The sequence below is a fragment of the Poecilia mexicana genome, unplaced genomic scaffold (assembly GCF_051168715.1).
Source record: "Poecilia mexicana isolate PSO_F unplaced genomic scaffold, ASM5116871v1 scaffold_22, whole genome shotgun sequence".
In the NCBI taxonomy this organism is placed as follows: Eukaryota; Metazoa; Chordata; class Actinopteri; order Cyprinodontiformes; family Poeciliidae; genus Poecilia; species Poecilia mexicana.
Window position 1 is genome coordinate 21435481 of NW_028263391.1, and position 20287 is coordinate 21455767.

A 20287-nucleotide genomic window follows, 5' to 3' on the forward strand; every position below is an offset into this window, starting at 1 on the left:
TAATTGTTTTCAGTCTTTTATTTTAAAAACTGCTCATGATTTCCTGCGCAGTTTGCTTGTTGTACAAATATTGAAATCAGCAGGAAAACCCAGAAATATTTGACATCCGTTTGGGAAATTAACAGTAAAGCTGCAAATATGTCCACACGTCAACTTTCATTCTATCTGAATAAAGATGTTCACATTACTGCATAAAGTTTCACAGTTTTCTCCATGGCAACGTTTGGCCACCAGCGTGCGTCAGCCATCGTCACTCGATGTATTCGGGTGTCACTTGGAGTTTATAGAGCTCGCTTCCTCTCTGCACCACCATGTTGATGGTGTCGCTGCTCCTGACGGCCCTGTAGATCTCCTCAGAGGTGTTCACCAGGACCCCGTTGATCTCCAACACAACGTCTCCTGGCAGCATCCCAGCTCTGAAATAATGCAGCAGAAACACCTTTATTTATTACACACTTACAACTTTATCTTGGTTTCATTATGTAGAAAACATGTTGGAGATTTTCCTCATCATCTGAGGAAGAAGTAAAGCATATTTTGAGTTCTGGTTTGATTTATTCAAACTCTTTGTATTGCTTTACAGATTTATGATCTCGGATGCTCAGAAAATAAAATTATGAATGACTTTATTCTGGTATTATGGCTTATTTTTTCTTCGTATGGCCCCAATAATCTGTATTGGTCACACTTTTTATTCTAATTTAAAAATTAATCTGAATAAATACCAATTCATGTTAAATCAGAACATAAACAAAAATGTTAACATTTTACGCACAAAATTATTAGATAATGAGATTTTTTTTCTGCTCAGCTCAGCCTATTTTGAGCTGTTTTAGGGTTTCTGTCACTTTAAATCCAAATAAGCTGCTGCTGGCCACACCCCCAACTCAACGTTTACACTCCCATGTGAAAATGGCTGCCAACAGATGCGCAGTTAGACAACCGTACATCTTCGACCCTGAATCAGACCCACAGCAGAAGGAGTGGAGCCTCCTGCCCAGCTAACAGAAACGCAGCTAGTACTTTCTAAATTATAAGTCAACAAAACTGACTAGTTGCGCTCTGAACCCTCAGAAAAACGAAGTCCTCATAGACAAAATATTTACTCGTGTAGTAGAGACATAGTAGGGGAGTATTTTCTTCTTGAAAAATATTAAAGCATTCTTGGCTGTTGAACTTCAATAAAATTGTTTATTCTTTGAAGTTATGTTGCTCAAATTTCAAAAGGTTTGATTTTCTGTAAATTTTTAGTTTTTGTCCGTTTCAATTATATTTAGTGACTACTGTGAGTTTTTTGGTAGCTAACAGAAGTGTACCGTCAATTGAACAGCTACCCATCCATTCTAAAGGCTGTGATTTTAAATAACTTATGGGCATTGGCATGTTTTAGAAAGTCAAAATTAAAACCAAAAGTACCATAAATATAAGGGACGGTTGGGGGAACTAGCTGCATTACAATCAAGGATAGCAAAAAAGCTAGCTGGCTGGCTAGCAAGGGTACATTAGCAGCTAATTAGCATAGCATCACCTACCTTATGAAGATATGTGTGCTACTCAAACTTTGCCTGACATAATAGTCCAGCCACAACAAAATGAAGACCTGTGATTAACGTATCTAAGGTCAACTTATCTTTTAAGGCCTTAATTTTAGATACACAAATTTAAGACTTAAAGGACACACTGCTGTAAAATATACAGCCTTAATATAGCAATCTTATGCGATGATATTCAACCCCAGTCAGAGAGGAGGTTTACCTGCTGGCTGGTGAGCTGGGGATGACTTTGTGGATCAGAATGCCATGGTTGACGTTAGGAAAAGACGAGTCTCTCATCTTCAGCTCCGCTATAATTCTGGAAACAGAAAATAAGCTTTAGACAAGTTTAGGTCTCCATCACTGCAGGATGTTAATGATGCTTTTACCTTGGTGTTAGCGTTAGCATCATGACACCGATGTACCGAGGTTTCACACTCAAGTCACCAACGTTAGAGGCTGAAATACGAGGAAGGGAGTCAGTAAACAGCTGGATGTTGTTGTACTGTTTTTACAGAAACATTGTTTTAGTATCGTATTCTTACTTTTTCTTTTTGCTGCTTGACTCAGAAAAAGTTTCACCCGATCAGACGGGATGGCGAATGAGATTCCGGCAGTGACCTTCATGGTGTTTATGCCGATTACTTCCCCATCCTGAAGAAAATGCACAAAGATTAGAAAATCTTAGTCTGACCCTTATATTTTGTTGTAGAGTTGACCTGAATTAAAAGTCCAAATAAATAGAAGCTGAAACCTGCTGGAGATTCTCTACTGACTTCATAAAACTGCATATATTTATTATTTATCTGTTAGTATTTTGTTGTTCCGTTGCACAGATGGGTGGATGTTAATGGAGATTAGATGTGGTTTCCTCATAACTGAGAAACCAGCTGAGTGTGACAAATACTTAAACAGAAACTGTGACTCACCAGATTAATCAGAGGTCCTCCAGAATTTCCAAACTAAAATAAACACAAACAAAAGAAATGGGTCAGATGTGACATGAAGAATCCACCGAACAGAAAAAACCCAAATCAAATCAGAAACTATTAACATGTGGAAGATGAATAATACAAAACAGTTTTAAACTTCTGCTTATTAAAGCTGGTACAAACATAGAAAAAGCTGCCATTTCCTACGAGTTCAACAACATCAAAGGAACAAAATGGTGAAGCAGTGAAATACGACGGTGTATTAGGGCAAGGTAATTGGAAAAAAAAATCTAAAAAAATGGAAAATATGCTAGAAAAAAACTGCTTTGAAATTTACTTCAGAAAATTTCTACATAAAAGAAGAACGTCTTTTATGTCAGATTTATTTGTTAGAAATACATCTCAGAAAATTGGGGGGGAAATCCAGAATTTATTTTCTTTTTGAAACTAAATTCTCTTGTTTTTCTAGAAATTTTCTGAGATTAATCTCAAAATGTAGTTTTTTTTAGTGAATTTTCAACTTTTTAATCTCAGAAATGTTCTTGTTTTTTTCCAAGAAAATTTCTTAGATTATTCTAAAAATGTCATGTTTTTTCTAGAAAATTTTCTACTTTTCCAACTCAGAAATTTCCTTGTCTTTTCTAGAAAATTTGTAAGATTAATCTCAGAATTTCTTAATTTTTTTGAGAAAATTTTTCAATATTTTTTAATAAAATTTTCAGCTTTTCTAGCTCAGAAATGTCTTTGTATTTTTTTAAAGAAAATTTCTAAACTTAATCTCAGAATGTCTGAATTTTTTCTAGAACTTTTCAAGCTCATAAATCTTGTTTGTTCCATAAAAATTCTAAGATTAATCTCAAGATTTCTGAGTTTTTCCTACAAAATGTCAGTTTTTTGGTGGAAATTTACCCTCCCTTTTCTTACTTTTTCTATCTACGGCCCTGACGCGGCGCTGCAGCAAAATGGCTGATCAAACATCTAAATGAAGAGCATAAATACTGAAACCACTCACGTCGATGGTTGCGTCCGTCTGTATGTAATCCATGTTGGAGTTGGACAGGCCCAGCTCCTTGCTTCCTCTCTGCGCCGAGCTGACGATCCCCGACGTGATCGTGTTCCTGAGAGAAAACGGACTCCCCATGGCAACCACGAACTCTCCTTGACGAACCTCCGATGACTGACCCAGTTTGAGCGTGGGGAAAGGTTTCTGCTCACAAGAGTGGAAAAAAATACACAAAAGAGGCGAAGAAAAGCTTTAGTAACGTTTCTCTACCATTGACTTTAATTATTTCTCTTTAGAAAGTAAAAGAACTCCAATATTTTGTTGATAATCTCTCTGATTAGATAAATATTATATTTTAATTATCTGTTAGTGACATGACCAGGATTCTTATTCAGGATTAGTGATCATCTTATGGCTTATTGCTGCCAATAAATAAAAATGTAATAAGTATATAATAAGAATTTTAATTTCTAATCCAGATTATCATATAACAATCTGCTAATCTGATATTACCAGATTAATCTGGCAATAATCTTATCCTGACCCCCTCCTGTGTTTAAAACTTACAAATATACAAAATACCATGTTGAGATAACAGAGTTAAATTTAAGTGTTCAATATTATTTTCTTTGGAACTGAAATGATTAAATCAATTAATCGTGATTAATCAATCATTGAAATAATTGTAAAATAAATTAGTAATCAATCATTAACTAAAGTATACAGACTGTAAAAAAATATATTTTCGCTATCCTGCTACAAATGAACGCTATTTAATGAATTTATAGTTTTTGATTTACAAAAAGTAATTCAAAAATACTTTATTGATCCCAAAGGGGAATTCAATTAAATTAAATCGAATTATTTGCATCTTTTAATATATTTACTAAATACCGTGTAAACAGAAGGCTTCAGTGGTTTGATTATTTTTTTTTAAATCTGATTAATCATTATTAAATAATCATTAATGGAAGTTTGCAAGAGAAAAATCAAAGCTAAATGACTGTTGTTAGCGCTGCACTGCACCTATTTTCACTCCTTCCTTACAGTTGAAGTGATTTTAATGGTGGCGATGTCTGCGCCGGGATCGACGTCCTGCACCGTGGCGTTGTACGTGTCGCCGTTGGTTAGCTTCACTCTGACGCCTCTCTTGTTGGCCACGACGTGAGCGTTGGTGACGATCAGACCGTCACTGCTGATGATGAAACCCGAGCCGTTCGACACCGGGACTTCTCTTCCTGAAAACGGATGTCTGAAAAAAAAAAAACAAAACACAGAAGCTGCTTTCAGCTCATATTGAAAGAAAATGATTTGGAAACATTTTGTTTTGCCTGATTTTATTTTTTTTCTCACTTATATTAATTATTGTCATTCTGGTCTTTTAAAATACAAAAACCTAGACATAAATTCACATTTTGTTCCAATTTATTATGTAATTTTTAGATATTAGATGATTTATAATTTTATCAGTTACTCAGTCCCAATACTTTTGCCAAAGTATTGGTACCAAAAGTCTACCAAAGTTTTTAACTTTTACCAAAGTATTTGGTAAAAAGTCTTGGTCGACTTTTTACCTTTTACTCTTACTTGAGTAATTTCTTGGATGGCAACTTTTTACTTTTAATTGAGTAAAATATGTTGAAGTAGTGCTACTCTTACTTGAGTACAGTTTTTGGGTACTCTGCCCACCTCTGTAAATATATGTTTGAATATATTGTGTCTTTTCCTCTTGTCAGTCACATAATTTAATTAGAATCACTGGGCAGTTGAATAGGAAGAATCGTATCTAAATCGAATCGCGACCCTTAAAATCGGATTATTCAGGCCCACTCACCTGCCCACGATCTCGATGTACACCACAGCTGGAGTGGATTTTTCCACCACATCAGCTATGAAGTTGTATCTGAAGCGGGGGCTGTCGGGTCTAAACGGGGAGGCGCACTGAACAGAGGGCAGAAAAAGTCTTAAAAAGCTGCTGGATCCTGGAGATCCCTCTGAATCCACCTGATCCTCCGTTAAGCGGTCCAGGAGCGCCGCTCCGCAAAGCCCCAGCCCCACAGAGAGAGACCTGAGCCGGGCAGAGCTGCCTGACCGACCGCCTCCTTCCTTCCAGGCTGGATCTCTGTGGTCCAGGCTGCTGCGTCCATCCGATCCTCGGCTTTTAAACCGTGGGGTTGTCTCTGGTTCTTTTCCGATCAGCACAGATGGAAGACAAGATAGTGTCCTCTGTCCCACAGTGTCCAGTCCACGGCCGTGGATCCTAATAACAGCTGACAGAAACCTGCCAGTTGCTGCCATGTTGCATCACTCGGTCACAGCTCAGCACTTTCTACAACTAAGCACACTTTCTGTCCTAAAACAAAAAGTTATTCAGGACAAATGAAAAGATCCGCGTCACCAGTGGTGACAGGAATAACTTAAAAAAATACTTTTCCTTGAAATCCGCCCCAACTCTGAATGACTCTCAGCGACTCACGACTAGGATACCTTACCCCGGATATGAAAGGCTTTTCTTCGTGTTGTCGAATAAATGTGGCTGCGCGTTTTACTGCCCTCTGCAGGAATAAACAAACAACTGCATTTTATCTCTATTTTACAAACTTTATTCAGAATAATTATGTTTGAACTAAGTACACTAAAAACACATTTCTTGTAAACATCTTTTCTAAATTAAATCTGAATTAAATTATATAGTCTTTCATTTAAGAAAAAAGTATGAGTATGGGGTAGAGACGTTTTGTTGTAATGCTGCGTTCATCTTACGTCGGAATTCGTGAAGAAGTCGGAATTTTAAGATTGCTACACATTTTGCAGTACCTCTTACAAACGTATTCTTAAGCGTTACTTTCATGGGTAAACACCAATTTTAGTTTGTTGAGTTTAGAGTTGGAGGCGCTACCTGTAACATTGGTTTTAGATGGACTTTTACATGTGTGCCTTGTAAAATAGACAGAATCTCTGTGGTCCAGGGTGCTGCGTCCATCCGATCCTCGGCTTTTAAGCCGTGGGCTTGGATAGACCACTTGGATGGACTACGGTTGATGCTACTAAAGCGTGAAATCGGTCTTATAAGTTGTAACTGGTTGCACGAATCGCTCCCAGTTTCCCAAATGGCGCTACAATTGATTTTTCCATCTCGAAAAATCGGAATTTCCCAGTTCCGAGTAGAACAGGAACGCAGCATTACAATGCGTCACCGGAACTTTGTCAAAGGGGGTGGGGCTAATGTTTTTTGAAAATTGCGGATAGCGGGCTAACTGTAAGTTAATGTATCTGATTTTGTACAATAATCTAATAGATTAATCCCACAGGATTATGGCGTCGTGTCATGTATTGCAACGCAAAGATCCCTGCTTTCAGTCTCCCGCGAAGATTTTTGCGAAGCTGAAATCTAAAGTTCAGAAAGAGGCGGAGGGCGACAAGGAGCTGATGCGGAAGGTTAGAGAGCAATATGGACATGGAGTCAAAGCAGCAGGTGTCAGCAGGGCCGATGGACCGGGATTTAATCGGGACTCCGCGGGGTTCTGCTGGTCCGAAAAGATGAAGGAGAACAACAGGTTTGCGTCCTGTCAAATTCCAGCGCAGGCGGTAACCCTGTCGCCGATCTCCAGCCCGGAGGAAACCGTCGACTATCCGATTAGCCGCGTCCCTCTGCACCAAGTATCCCCACTTAAAGACAGATTTCGTGGGTTCACACGGAGGAACAGAGTCCTAATGGAGTCCACATCTGTGTCCCAACTCCCGTCTGGGGTCTTCAGCGATCAGAGCCCAGATGGTTTCAGTAGAATCCAACCCGCAGAGATTTGCGGGAGGAGCGCGTTCAGTAAGGAAGCTCTTTCTCTCAATCCCAAATCTCCATGCTGCGTCTTTTCCCCCATAAAGAACAGGCTGAGGAAGAGGAAATTGGATCTGAATGACACCCAGAATCCCTCCAGAACCACCGAGGACTCAGGTCCACCGCAAGCCAGGAGAAGACCTGCTGCCTTTGGGGACAGCGTTGAGAGCAACCCCCGAAGACCGGTTTGGGGTAATCTTAAAAGATTCCCAGAACCAAAAGAATCAGGATCCAATGGACTCAAACGTGAGTTATTCCCCACGCCTGTCACAGTAACACATTTTGCTCGACAATAAATTGTCCCAGAAGTTATTGGAATAAACGATAATGTTGTTGTATTGGTACTACTACCAAACTATAACTATATAACTATAACTTAATGATAAAGGCATAAAAATGCAAGAACACATTCTCAAAGATCAATAAACTTTAATTTTTAACGCACATTTAACACTGGAACTGTAATACTGTAATTTAAATAACCAAAATATATAAACAAAACAACTAATAAAATTAATTATGAAGTCTCTATAAACAATATAGTCTTTCAACAAAAGGAGTTAGTTGAGATTGAAGCACCACACTGAAGACTTTTATAGTCCAGTTTTTGATAGAGAGAAAAATGATAAATTATGCAAATGGAAATTATTGAGCTTGTTTTATCATGTGATTAATTGATTTATTGCTTATTGGGACCAGCCTATTAATCGCATCATAAATTAAAATATGCTCACTAATTTCCATTCTGATAATTAATGTTTTTTGAAGAGCAGTTCTGTTTACAGAGACTTCATAATCCATTTTATTTATTGTTTTGGTGGTGTGTGGTTTTTATTTTCGTTTTATTATTGGATACAGGCCCCACAATGTCTCTCGCCAAGTTATTTGCTCTGATGAAGGAAAGGGAAAAGTTTGTTTGTTGTGTTTTATTTAAAATATCTTCCAGTTTTAAGTGTTACTTAAACAGAAGTACACCTTTTTGGTTTTTGCAGAGTGAACTTGCATTCTTATGCTATATTATTACTAATATATTACTTGAAAATGGTCTTAAATATCAAAAATAAATTTAAAAAACAACTAATAAAATCAATTATGAAGTCCCTGTAAACAAAAGAGGCCAAGTTCAGGCCAGAGTGAAGACGTTTATCATCCAGACTTTGGTAGAAAGAGAGAAAAGAACAAAAGCTTGAGATTATTTTAATTTGTCATTTGACTAATTGACTTATTGCATAATAACACTATATTTTCTGCTTGTTATTATTTCTTGGATGAAAACAAATAATGTTGTTGTTCTTTGTTTTGAACAGGGCCAGCTGTTATTCTGGATACAGGCCCCACAATGTCTCCCGCCAAGTTATTTGCTCTGATGAAGGAAAGGGAAAGTAAACGGGAACATCAGCAGATTGAAACCTGCAGCAGAAGGGAGCTCTTTGCAGGGAACCAGAGTACGTACGAGTCCTGAGGCACAGCCATAACCTACCACAGACTATCAATGAAACTTAATTTATATCAATAATTTAATTTAAAAATTATTTATAGGTTCAACTAATTATTATTTTTCAAATTTATTATTCTGATGGTTAATCGGATAGGAAATTGGCACTTTTTACAGATTTTTCATTAACCACTTCAGTCTATTTTATCCAATCATAGAAATACATTAAAATATGTAAATAAACAATTAATTCCCTTTTTAAAATAAGAAATTAACATTGCCTAAAATGCAATAATATAGCATTCCATTTGTAAATCTGAACCAGGTGAACCAAAAACTATATCACTTGAGGAGTTTTTGGTAAAACATATTTACACAGTATTTATAGTTTTTGTACAGTTTGTGCTTAATTACTGCTCTCAGTGTGTTTATCTTTAAGTCTGTATGCTCCAGTTAATGATTAATCTATTACAAAATTAGTTAATCATTAGATAATCGACTGATCACAATTAATCCAATTATTCGTTTCTGCTCTGGTTTTAATTAACATTCTTGTTTTCTGCATAAACCATAATCATCAAAATTACACTTAAAATGCAGCAATCTGTGTGGAGTGAATCCATACAATATGTAAAATTCACTTTGAGTTATTGAAAATAAATAAAAGATTATTTTCCCCTTATGACATTTTCTTCTGTTAGGAAACTTGCAGGAGTTTAGCGACTCTGACGTCTCATCAACTCATCACATGGAGCACGTGCAGGACGTTCCCTCAGTGAATACTGCTGTGAACCAGAACCGAGCGGAGACACCAGAGAGTCGGTCAGAAACCTCGCAGGACACTCCGATCCCTGCTTCGCCCTCCCCTACCGTTTTACTGGAGGACCCGCTGGTGCTCAACACGCCACAGATCTCCATACCGAAGAAAGACGAGGCGGTGTTCAGACGCAACGTTTGGCCCAAGCAGAAGAAATTCCCATTCGTAAGTAGAAGCAGAAGACAAACTAATGTTCAATAACTGAAGGAGAGGATGTCATAGAAAAACAGATTCCTCCGTCAGAGGCTCCTGTAAAAACGCTGTAATACAGACTGCTACAGGAGCTCCTTCTTGCCATCAGCATCCTCAACAAGTCTTTGAAGAAGCTTGAATTAATGAGTTACAACTAGGCCTGTAACAATAAGCAATAAATCAATTAATCGCATGAAACTCAGTAACTTTCATTTCTTGATTTATCGATTTTCTCTTTTCTCTCTCGTTCTACGATAACTTATCATCAGTTTGGTGCTTTGGTCTCAACTATCCCTTTTTTTAAGACAGTTTTGTTTACAGAAACTTCACCATTTATTTTATTTGTTGCTTGTGTTGTTTTATTTATTTTGAACATTTCAAATGACCTCCAGCTCTAGTGTTAAATGTTCATTAGAATTTAAAGTTCATTGATCTTTGAGAATGTGTTATTGCAATCTTATGCCATTATTACTATTATACCACTTGAAAATGTTCTCAGAACAACATTATTATCATTTATTTCAATAAGTTCTGTGACAATTTATCGTCCAGCAAAATATGTTATTGTGACCTGGTTACAACAACATTTGGTTTCCCTTTGGGATCAATGACGCATTGTTTAATAAAAATTTAATAAAATGGGAACTAAAAGTGGCAAAAACTCAAAGGCTCATAAAAGGGTGAGAAATTTTAAAAAGAAACTAGACAAAGTAATTTGACAACATCAAGGAAATAAAAAGAAGAGAAACTAGTAAAACAAAACAAATAGCAATTGCAGTAAAGTAGAGTAAAAAACAAAACCTTGGCAAATAAAAACATGAAGGAAATAAAAAGAAGGACAAGTAACTTTGGGGAAAAAAGTAAAGCATGAATTGAAAGTAGAAAAACAGAAGAAATTAAAAGAAAAACTGTAGAAAAAAGGAAAAACTTGACCTAGAAACGAAAACTTAATAATTTGTTACTCAGACTTATTTCATTTTTATTCATGCTACAAAACTTTGTCATCATTTGGGTTTAAGGAAAACATGGCAACACAGCATCACAGTTACTGCAGATACACACGTTCAATGCTCTATTCTTCCAAATATTATATCAAATCAGTTCTTTGTGATTCGGTTCATCACGTAGCTCCTGTCATCATCAGATGTGTATTTTATTTTTCTTTACAGGAGAGCGTGATTCACCTCAGGAAGTGGTTCCTGAGAAGGAATCGTCAGGGTTTGTTTGTGGACGGGATTCACGTGTAAGTGTCCGTCGCTCACAATAGGGCTGGGCGATACGGCTTAAAAATAAAATCTCCTATTTTTTTCTGACAAAATATTTTGAAAAAATTGATTTTATTTCACTCATCCCTTCTGTGAGGTGTACAATGGCGTGTTAAGGCCAGGCTACGAGGATTTTTGTTTAATTATGAGAATAACTTCATAATATTGGGAAAATAAAGATGCAATTTTGCCATTAAAAAGCTTGGACAGAGTGAGCAGCTCAGTTTGTGTTCTTATTCTTCATAATAGATATGTTTATTTGCACCATCATTTTAAGATCCTGCTGCTGGTGATATTTTGATGCTGATGTGTTAAAAGATTTAGTATTTTCTTATCTGTTAAACTTGCAAAACCCACAAGATCCTCAGCATTCCTCATTTTTATCTTTTGCTATTTTTTGTGTTGAAGTATTTGTAAAATTATGACTTTATTCTGGTAAAATTATGACTTTATTCTGGTAAAATTATGACTTTATTCTGGTAAAATTATGACTTTATTCTGGTAAAATTATGACTTTATTCTGGTAAAATTATGACTTTATTCTCATACCATTTCAATTCTTTTGTCATATGACTTTATTCTTGTAATATTGTGATTTTAATCTCAGAGTAAAAAAATAAAATCGTATTTCCCTTGTATTTCGTTGTAGCGTTGACCTCAATTCAAAGTCTAAATAAATAGAAGCTGTAAAACAAGATGGCCGCCCTGTGCGTGCTGACATTACGCTGTACTATGGAAACCCAATGAGTGCATTGATGGGGGAAAAAAATTGGGATTTTCTCAAAGTTTAACCTTCAAAACCAAAAATTAGATAAATCGATAAAGTTGCTTCATCGCCCAGCCTTGTTTCGTACCTTAGCGGTGAGATTTTAGAGTGAACGCTTCCATTTTGTTTCTCTTTTCCTCCCAGAGAGGAGAACATTCAGTGGAACAGCAACGTCATCACCGAGCGGATCTCCAGATCGGTGCTGAAGACCGTCTCCGGCAGGGTGTACATCCTGATGGGACCGATGAACATCAAACTCGCCTCTGGTAGGAATTAACACCAAATCGTAATGGCCGCTTTAATTGTCTTTTAGAAAAGAAAGTGAGTTTCTCTTGATTCTCTCTCTTCGTTCCCTCAGATTTTCCAAAGAAGTTCTTGAAGAAGTTTGTGAATGGCTTCCCTTCAAACTGGAAGGCAATTTATGAGACGTTTCTGTCGGAGTCGAAAGAGTAAGAGGCTTGACAATATGGCTAAAAAAAGTATCACAGCATAAAAGTTTCATATCAGTCGATATTTATAGTTATTGATTCGTTTTTTTGGTTTAGATATCTGATATACTGCCAAACTGGTGGTGTGACCTTTCCAGTTTTTCCATTTTAAGTGAAATTCTGGGTTTTTGAAGATTTAATTTTTGAAACATCTGGATTTTTTTCCCACCAATGGGTTTCCATAGAGTGATGTCAGCATGGCTGGGCGACCATCTTGTTTGACAAGCTGTTTTACTGCTTCTATTTATTTGAACTTTGAATTCAAGACCACTGTACAACAAAATAAGCTACGATCTTGTGAAGTTATAATTTGGTTTCGATTATAGAGATAATACTTGTAATTTATTTTTTTATTTTTTCTGCTGATATTATAACTTTATTCTTGTATTTAAATAAAAATAAATAAATAAAATTTCTTTTATCCTGGCCCTGATACTTTAGACATCTCACAGAAGGGATGGTTGAAACAAAAGTCACTTCTTGGAAATATTTACTGTTAATTATCTTTTAGAAAAGAAAGTGAGCAAAAACAAAATTGATTAAATTTGGATCTGGTATGAAAAAATCAGATTTTATTTTTGAGCCATATCGCTCAGCCCTGACCCGTCAATCACGTTTTAGAGGAAAAACATCTCCTGACATTTATACCCATGCAGCATTTTCATATCAATTTCCTTATTTTTATGAGTAAATATTATCTTGTTTCTGCAGGCAGGCAGAGAAGAAGAACAAGGATGCCGCCATTTTGGCTAAGAATGAATCCCAGCTCCCTTCCAGGCCTGTGAGGCAGCAGAAAATAAAATCTGTAAAAACACGTAAGAACAACATGAACAGATGGGCTGCTGGGCGTTAACTTAGATCTGTTTCTGAGTTTTTATTTTCCAATTCCAGCCGAGTCGCTTCCTTCTGCCTCCTCCCTCAACGTGTCGCGAAGCGGCCGGGTCATCAAGCCGCCTCTGGAGTACTGGAAAGGAGGGAGAGTAATCCTGGACGCTCAGATGAACGTTACCATCCACGAGGGTTACGAGGCAACCAGCCCTGTAAGCACACATCACAATGACCAATCACTGATAATCAATCAATCGTTCAGTCTGTTTTTTGTTATTTCTACGTCCTGAAGGATCTGAAAGGCCTGATAAAGGGTTAAAATATACGGAGAACCAATGCTGATATCCAGCGACTAAATGATTTATCGGATTATCGTAATTATTCAATTATTGAAATAATCATCAACTAATTTAATAATTGATTAATCTTTATCAAGAGTATACAAACTGAAAAAAGGCAATTTGCTTAAAAAGTAACACTCAGAGCAGTAATTAAGCCAAAACATTACAAAAAATATATACATTTTGCATTTAAACTAATAAAATACAAATTATGCCCTACTCAAAACTCGTCAAGTGGCAGTTTTAGCTTCACCCAATTCAAATTCTGTTAAAAATGATTATATTTGGCACCATTTGATCAATTATTAATCGTTAATCCAAAAAATAATTGACAGATCAGCCCTACTAATGTTAAGTTGAGCAGAAAGGGCTGAACTTTTCACAAGCTGCAGATGCATCCTTTGCTACAAATCATACTAAAGGAAAGGTAAATTATTGAATTTTAAACAATAAAATGTTAATTTTCTTTTTTAAATAATTTTTTTGTTTATTTTAATCTTTTAATGCATTTCTGAGGTATAAAAATGGCTTAAGTGGCTAAACAAAAAATCTTTAGTATGTGCCAATTTGGTAACACTTTATTTGAAGTGGGGTGAATAAGACTGTCATGACACTGTCATAAACATGACATAACACCTGTCATGAACATGAATAAGCCTTCATGAATATTTATGACTGTTGATTTGGTAAATTATGACCCTTTTAATACAAAGTTGACATTATTCAAAATGTCTTTGTTATGACAACTTGACATTAACCAAGAAATCATTACTGTTCAAACTTTACCTTTAATAACATAAAGTTACCTCATTTTTAAAGTGCAATCAGTAATACTTTTATAAAAAATATTATATCAGTAATGACTTCTTGGTTAATGTCAAGTTGTCATAACAAAGACATTTTGAATAATGTCAACTTTGTATTAAAAGTGTCATAATTTACCGAATGACGCTTTATGACAACAGTCATAAATATTCATGAAGGCTTATTCATGTTCATGACAGGTGTTATGACATGTTTATGACAGTGTCATGACAGTCTTATTCACCCCCCTTCAAATAAAGTGTTACCGCCAATTTATTTGCTGAATTAATTGCCAGAATAATATATTACTAATTGTTAGTTGCAGCCCTAAAAAATGTAAACTCTAACATGTCTGAATTAAAGCAATTTTGGAAAGAAGAGTTGGCCATTATTTCCTTACATAATAACATAACATAGGAGATGTTAAAGCTCCCCTATATGGCTTTTTTTTTAAAATCTGATTAATCAAAAACTAAAATAATTGCTAGTTGCATTCCTGTCCAGTTTCTAAGTTGTTAATATTCTTGTTCTCACAGGATATTTTAACGAGCAAGCCCAAGAAGCCGGTGCAAGTCCTCTTCCCCTGCAGTGACGGTACATCGGTCAGCGGAGGAAAACATTTGGCGCTGAATTGTGCAAAGACTCATCACAAATGTCTCCTTTGCTTCCAGGTTTGAAGCGACATAAATCGAGCCAAGACGAGAGCTGCTCTGTACCAGCGAGACGGTTAAAGGCGGACATGAAGCTGCACAGAGCTGAGACTAACCGGGACCAGACCGCTGATTCATCTAACGAGATGATTAGCAATCCAAAAGCCGTTTCTGGCAGAACGAGGTGCAACCGGCAGCGTCCAGGTGCAGAGAAAAGGTCGTGTTCGGATGCCGGTCCACAGAAACGACGTGGACCTGAGAGGTCATCAAAGAGACAGACACAGAACGCCACCAGGCCGCCAACGAGAACATCAGAAACCGTCACAGATCCTCATGAGTCTCCTCCAGTTCGCAATAAGGCATCAAATCGACTGTCGTGCGATTACGAGTTGCCGAGCACCAGAAGGAGACGAGGGCGCGGTGCGAAAGCTTTGACGAGTTCTGGTAAATCAGAGCCGGATGATGAGGTTTCATCCAGCCAGTCCCCAGAAGCTCCAAAGGAGAAAAAGAAAAGCAGAGCAGGGGGAAAGAGGAAAGAGGTGCAGGAGAAGAAGAAAGAGAGCAGGAGTAGGAAGGCGCAGCCACCAGCGACGGCGACGAAGCCCGGCAGGAAACGGCAACAAAGCAAAGGCAGCGCCGTTGTTCCGCACGAGAAAGACGGAGACGAGTGGACGGAGGACGAGATCCTGAAACTGCAGGAGTACGTAGAATATTCCCAAAACACGCAAAGAATGAGATGAAGCTCTGAGGGAAAAAGGAAATCACTTTTTCCCTCACCAGATATTGATCCCTGAAATACGGCTGCAACTAACATTTATTTTAGTTATCGATTATTCTATTGATTATTTTGACGATAAATCAATAGGACCAAAAAAAGGAACATTCTGAGGATTTTTTAATAACCTCTTATCAGAAATTAATTAAAAGATGAAAGTAAATAAAAAATGAAATTCATTTTTTGAATAAAAAAATAAACATATTCCTGCCTAAAATTCAATAATATAGCATTCCTTTAGAGTTTGCTTAATCATTTGTAGCAAAGGATAAATCTGCAACAACAACAAAAAAATACTTCCATCATCAACATGTGAAAAGTTCAGCCTTTTCTGTTTGACTTAACATTAATACACCGAAGAATTGATTTAGTAATTGGATTCAAAAGGTGATTAATATGAGAATTTAAATTTTTTTAACAGGAATCGAACCAGTGAAGCTAAAACTGTCACTTGAGGATTTCTGGGTCGAAATATTTGCAAAAAAAATTATTTTTCATCTTAAATATAAAGTTTATAGATATTTTTTTGTCAGTTTTGGCTTAATTACTGCTCAGAATATAAAGTTTTTTCAGCAAATGGCCTTTTTAAGAGTTTAAAAAATCAATCGGTCAATCAAAGAAGCTAAATAATTAGCAGTGATTGCTTAAGATTTGTTCATAGATGCTACTGTGTTCAGTTTCTGCTTGTAGGTCTGTGTGATAATCGATGTTTGTGTTTTTTTCCAGGGCGGTGACCTGCTATCCCAGACACGTAGTGGGTTACTGGGCGAAGGTAGCGAGGATGGTGGGGACACGTTCAGCTGAAGAGTGCTACAAGCAGCACACCTCCCAAGGAAACACCCAGAGTCCCAAGAAAAGCACCAAGAACTGCAAAAAGGTGAAGGAAGTGGCGGCAAAACCTGCAGGTAAATATGGATGCTTTGCAGTAGGAACGACCGCTATGAATTTGACTAACAATCTGGAATAACTAATAACTAGATCTGCACAATATATAATTCTGTACAATATTACAATGATTAAGGACTGCATGGGGGTCATGTTTTATACATATATACCAATAACTAATTGGATTAATCACAATTAATCAATTATTCAAATAATTCTCAGCTAATTTAGTAATTGATTGTTAGCTGGAGTAAAGAGTCAGGAAAAAAAAAATTTTTTGCTTTAGAAAAATAAACATATTCGGAGCAGTAATTAAGCCAAAACTGTACAAAATATGTAAATACATGTTGTACTTAAGATAAAAACACCATTGTCTGTAAATATGTTCCACCCAGAACTAATTAAGTGGTGCAGTTGTAGCTTCACCCAGTTGAAATTCACTATAAGAATATTACGATGTTGCATTTTAGGCAATAAAATGTTTTTTTTAATATATATATATTTATATTTGCATCTTTTAATGAATTTCTAATATTTGTATTAATAGGCCATAAGTGGTTAAATAAAAAAATCTGCAAAATATCAGCTTAATCATCAGAATAATCGACTAAATAATCGTTAGTTGCAGCACACGGCTGCCTGGATGCTATATTTGTAAGGGTCACTGAAGAAGGTCAAGAGTCGGGAAAATGTAGGTTTTTGAGTGTGATGAAGGTGTCTGAATTTCTGAGGTATTCCTGTGGTGTTTCAGCGGGCTGTGAATCTGTGTCCTCTTCCAGAGATTCCTGTGATATCTGCCCGAGTCGGAACGCTTAAAAGGATGAAGCAGGTGCGGCAGTTCTTGGAGAATCTGCCCAGAGACGACGTGGACGATGCTTTCAGCTCGGCATACATGCAGAATAAACGCATGGAGGTGCGTTTTCATCGCTTAATCGGCTGATTCGGGCGATTTTATCTCCATCCATCCATTATCTTATGGTCGGGAGGGGTGCTGGTGCCTATCGTAACGGGGGAGAGCCGCGGTACACTCTAGTTCGCCGGTCCATCGCAGAAATCTTACATTCGTGTCTCTAAAATTAAGCCGTTGAAATGTCCTAAATTTAAATACATTACTTACAGTTCTTAAATTTTGCCGTGGCGGAACTATTTAATCTAGTAAAGTTTATGTTTTTATTTTCCTTACGAAATCGTCAGGCAACAGTTTAAGCCGCACACTAACGTCTTCATTACGTTCTTTTTTTAAAACTACGAACTTTATTAACAACAATGCCAGTGACAATTTCAGAGAATACAAAACAAAATCAGCATAAGCACAATCATACCTCCTTATACTTGCAATATTTTACATATGTCGGACAAAAGAACGAGATTATTGTGTTCTGTGACCGCTAACTAGCTGCTAATATACCCTTGCTAGCTAGCCAGCTAGCTAGCTTGAAGACGTTTGTCTTCGCCACTGAATCATTTCTCTTTTAAAATTCTTAAATTTGAGTTGGTGCAACCTGCAGAAACCCTGCACGAAGCATTGTGAGCGGACTTGTCCTCCTTTCTCTGTGTCGATGCTCAGATCCCCTCCTTGTGTTCGAGTGAAGATCACGATTTTGCGATATCAGACCTGGAGCCTCAGACGCCAATGTCGTCGTGTTTCCCTGAGGCGAAGACGCCTCAGTGTTTGCACATAACTCCTGGCATGCTCGGCTCTCCAAACACGTAAGGCCTCTGCATCTGCTTTCTAACATGAAACGCATGGAAAGTACACACAAACGAGCATCTCACGTTTTATTTTTTCACTTCTAAAGGAAAAATGATGACAAGTACGTCTTCCAGCTACAGAAGAGGATGAAGAAGAATCAGTTTAATGTCCGCAAAACCTCGTCTTCTAAAACGGTACAGACTTCTAGTGAATTAAAGGTTTTCTTTCAGAGATTTACGGGATATAAAAATCACACCTTTACCTCCTATTTTTATCTTTCAGAGGTTCTCGCCCACACCTTCCGCTAAGCGAACTGTACAAAGATGCGCTAACACAGGTAGGCGTACCTCGCTTAAACCTGTAGAAACTAATTTAAAAAAATGCTTTTATAAGTAATTTCCATACATTTTTCACCTTTACTGCCTCATATGCCTCAAGCAAAGCAGCAATAAACTAACAATTATTTTAGATATTGATTATTCTAATAATTTATTTTGTAACTAAGAAAATGAAAATTTTCTTGCCTAAAATGCAACAACATTGCATTTCTGTAGTGATTTTGAACCAGGTGAGGCTGAAACTATGCCACATGAGGAGTTTTGGCTAAAACATATTTACAGGCAAAATATTTTTTATCTTAAAAACAAAAGTTTCTATATTTTAAACAGCTTTGGTTTAATCATTGCTCTAAATATGTTGGGGATTTTTTAGCAACTGACTGTTTTTGAGTCTGTATTTTCCATTTAACAATTAATCAATGACTAAATTAGTTGGCAATTACTTAAATATTTGATTAGTCAGATTAATCGTTTCTGCCCACGTACATATATAGGTAAATGGCACGTTTTAGATGTTCCCCTGATTTCAGTTCAGTGTATTAATAAAGAAACATTTTAACACAAGTCATACAGCTTAAAGGCAAGGCCACAAAATACTGAGGAAATGTATGTACACTTATATGATATCAATAAATACATTTCTTTCTCTTATTCTTCTGGCATTTAGCAAATAGAAATTATTTTAGTAATTCTAACTGACCTGAAATAAGAAAATATTTGTCTGATAACTTTATGTGGTACACATAGACGTCTGTAAACATTAAAGGTGGAAAAAGGTTTGGACATTATTTATAATCGGTTCATTTTTTTTAACCTCAAACATCTGGCTTTATTTTGTTTTATTTTACATGAAACAAACTCCAGTTTATTTGCCTTAAATCTGTGATGTCTCTGTCCAGGAAAGGACACGTTTTTTGTGTTTGAGATGTTCCCCGAAGACGATGGCGAAATTTCCGAAAGCGATGATGAGGAAGACTTTTACTTCTCAGACAAGTGATCTGGACTCATGGAATAAATGTACAAATATCTCAGGATTTTTAGTTGAAATTCTTTTCAGGAAACTCAGAAAATCACAGTGAAGGAGTAATGTTTAACCTTCTGAGATTTTTCTTAGGAAATGCAGGAAGTTGGACATTTAAACACACTTCTGTTGCTGGTTATGATCTGAAAAGTGATCCTCTGGGCTTCCTGTGGACTTCTGTAAATATGTTATTTCTTTAAAATCCTTCAAATAACCAGTTGTAATTATCTTTTTGAATAAACATTTTTCTATTCTTTCAGTTTTTGTTGATTTGTAATTAAATAAACTTGAAGGCAAAATACATCAATATGCTAAATTGTGTATTTTGGACTAAAATCTTTGAAATAAACTAAATATTTATGAGTAAAAAAAACTCAAATGATCAGATGATACAAATATTCTTGTTTAGGTATTTTTGTGAAGCTGCATCTGTCAGTATAAAGATCTTGGTTGATGATTTTTACTTGCATTTAATCTGAAATTAATCTAAGTTGACTATTGGTTTCTAAAATATAGCCCCTATTTATAATAATGTGTGAAATCCAGTTTTAAAATCTTTAAGCAAAGCACTGAACTAAAGCAAATTTATCATATTAAGTTTCTTCCTGTTTTTATCTAACGTAAAACACTTTTTCTTACCTTCATTGTGTAACAAAAATGCTGTATACATAAAGACTGGCTCATCTA

At 36.4% G+C, this 20287-nt stretch overlaps 2 protein-coding genes across 2 annotated transcripts; one reads left to right on the top strand and one right to left on the bottom strand.

The window, feature by feature from the left end:
• Positions 1-3: 3 nt before the first annotated feature.
• On the bottom strand, positions 4-5983 carry LOC106918274 (serine protease HTRA2, mitochondrial-like). The gene is made up of 8 exons (XM_014987878.2): positions 5302-5983; positions 4515-4719; positions 3477-3671; positions 2462-2494; positions 2078-2186; positions 1922-1991; positions 1756-1851; positions 4-416 (listed from the first exon to the last, which is right to left on the bottom strand). Exons 1-8 carry the CDS (start codon positions 5763-5765, stop codon positions 251-253), a joined length of 1338 nt encoding a protein of 445 aa, XP_014843364.1. The 5' UTR covers positions 5766-5983; the 3' UTR covers positions 4-250.
• Positions 5984-6667: 684 nt separating this feature from the next.
• mis18bp1 (MIS18 binding protein 1) lies at positions 6668-19859 on the top strand. Its single transcript, XM_014987876.2, has 16 exons — positions 6668-7548; positions 8610-8747; positions 9439-9719; positions 10916-10989; positions 11922-12043; positions 12136-12226; positions 12977-13080; positions 13157-13305; positions 14775-14832; positions 14910-15588; positions 16390-16568; positions 17328-17461; positions 18116-18258; positions 18348-18435; positions 18524-18578; positions 19479-19859. Exons 1-16 carry the CDS (start codon positions 6783-6785, stop codon positions 19574-19576), a joined length of 3159 nt encoding a protein of 1052 aa, XP_014843362.2. The 5' UTR covers positions 6668-6782; the 3' UTR covers positions 19577-19859.
• Positions 19860-20287: the final 428 nt, after the last annotated feature.

What these genes read in the sequence shown, in the direction of transcription:
- LOC106918274 (XM_014987878.2), bottom strand. Translation starts at nt 5,765, where the DNA reads ATGGCAGCAACTGGCAGGTTTCTGTCAGCTGTTATTAGGATCCACGGC. An exon ending in CCATTAAAATCACTTCAACT is followed by an intron (nt 3,672 to 4,514) that starts GTAAGGAAGGAG and finishes TCTTGTGAGCAG; the next exon opens with AAACCTTTCCCCACGCTCAA. An exon ending in TCAAGCAGCAAAAAGAAAAA is followed by an intron (nt 1,992 to 2,077) that starts GTAAGAATACGA and finishes CTCGTATTTCAG; the next exon opens with CCTCTAACGTTGGTGACTTG.
- mis18bp1 (XM_014987876.2), top strand. Translation starts at nt 6,783, where the DNA reads ATGGCGTCGTGTCATGTATTGCAACGCAAAGATCCCTGCTTTCAGTCT. An exon ending in GTTACGAGGCAACCAGCCCT is followed by an intron (nt 13,306 to 14,774) that starts GTAAGCACACAT and finishes TTGTTCTCACAG; the next exon opens with GATATTTTAACGAGCAAGCC. An exon ending in ATGCTCGGCTCTCCAAACAC is followed by an intron (nt 18,259 to 18,347) that starts GTAAGGCCTCTG and finishes TCACTTCTAAAG; the next exon opens with GAAAAATGATGACAAGTACG.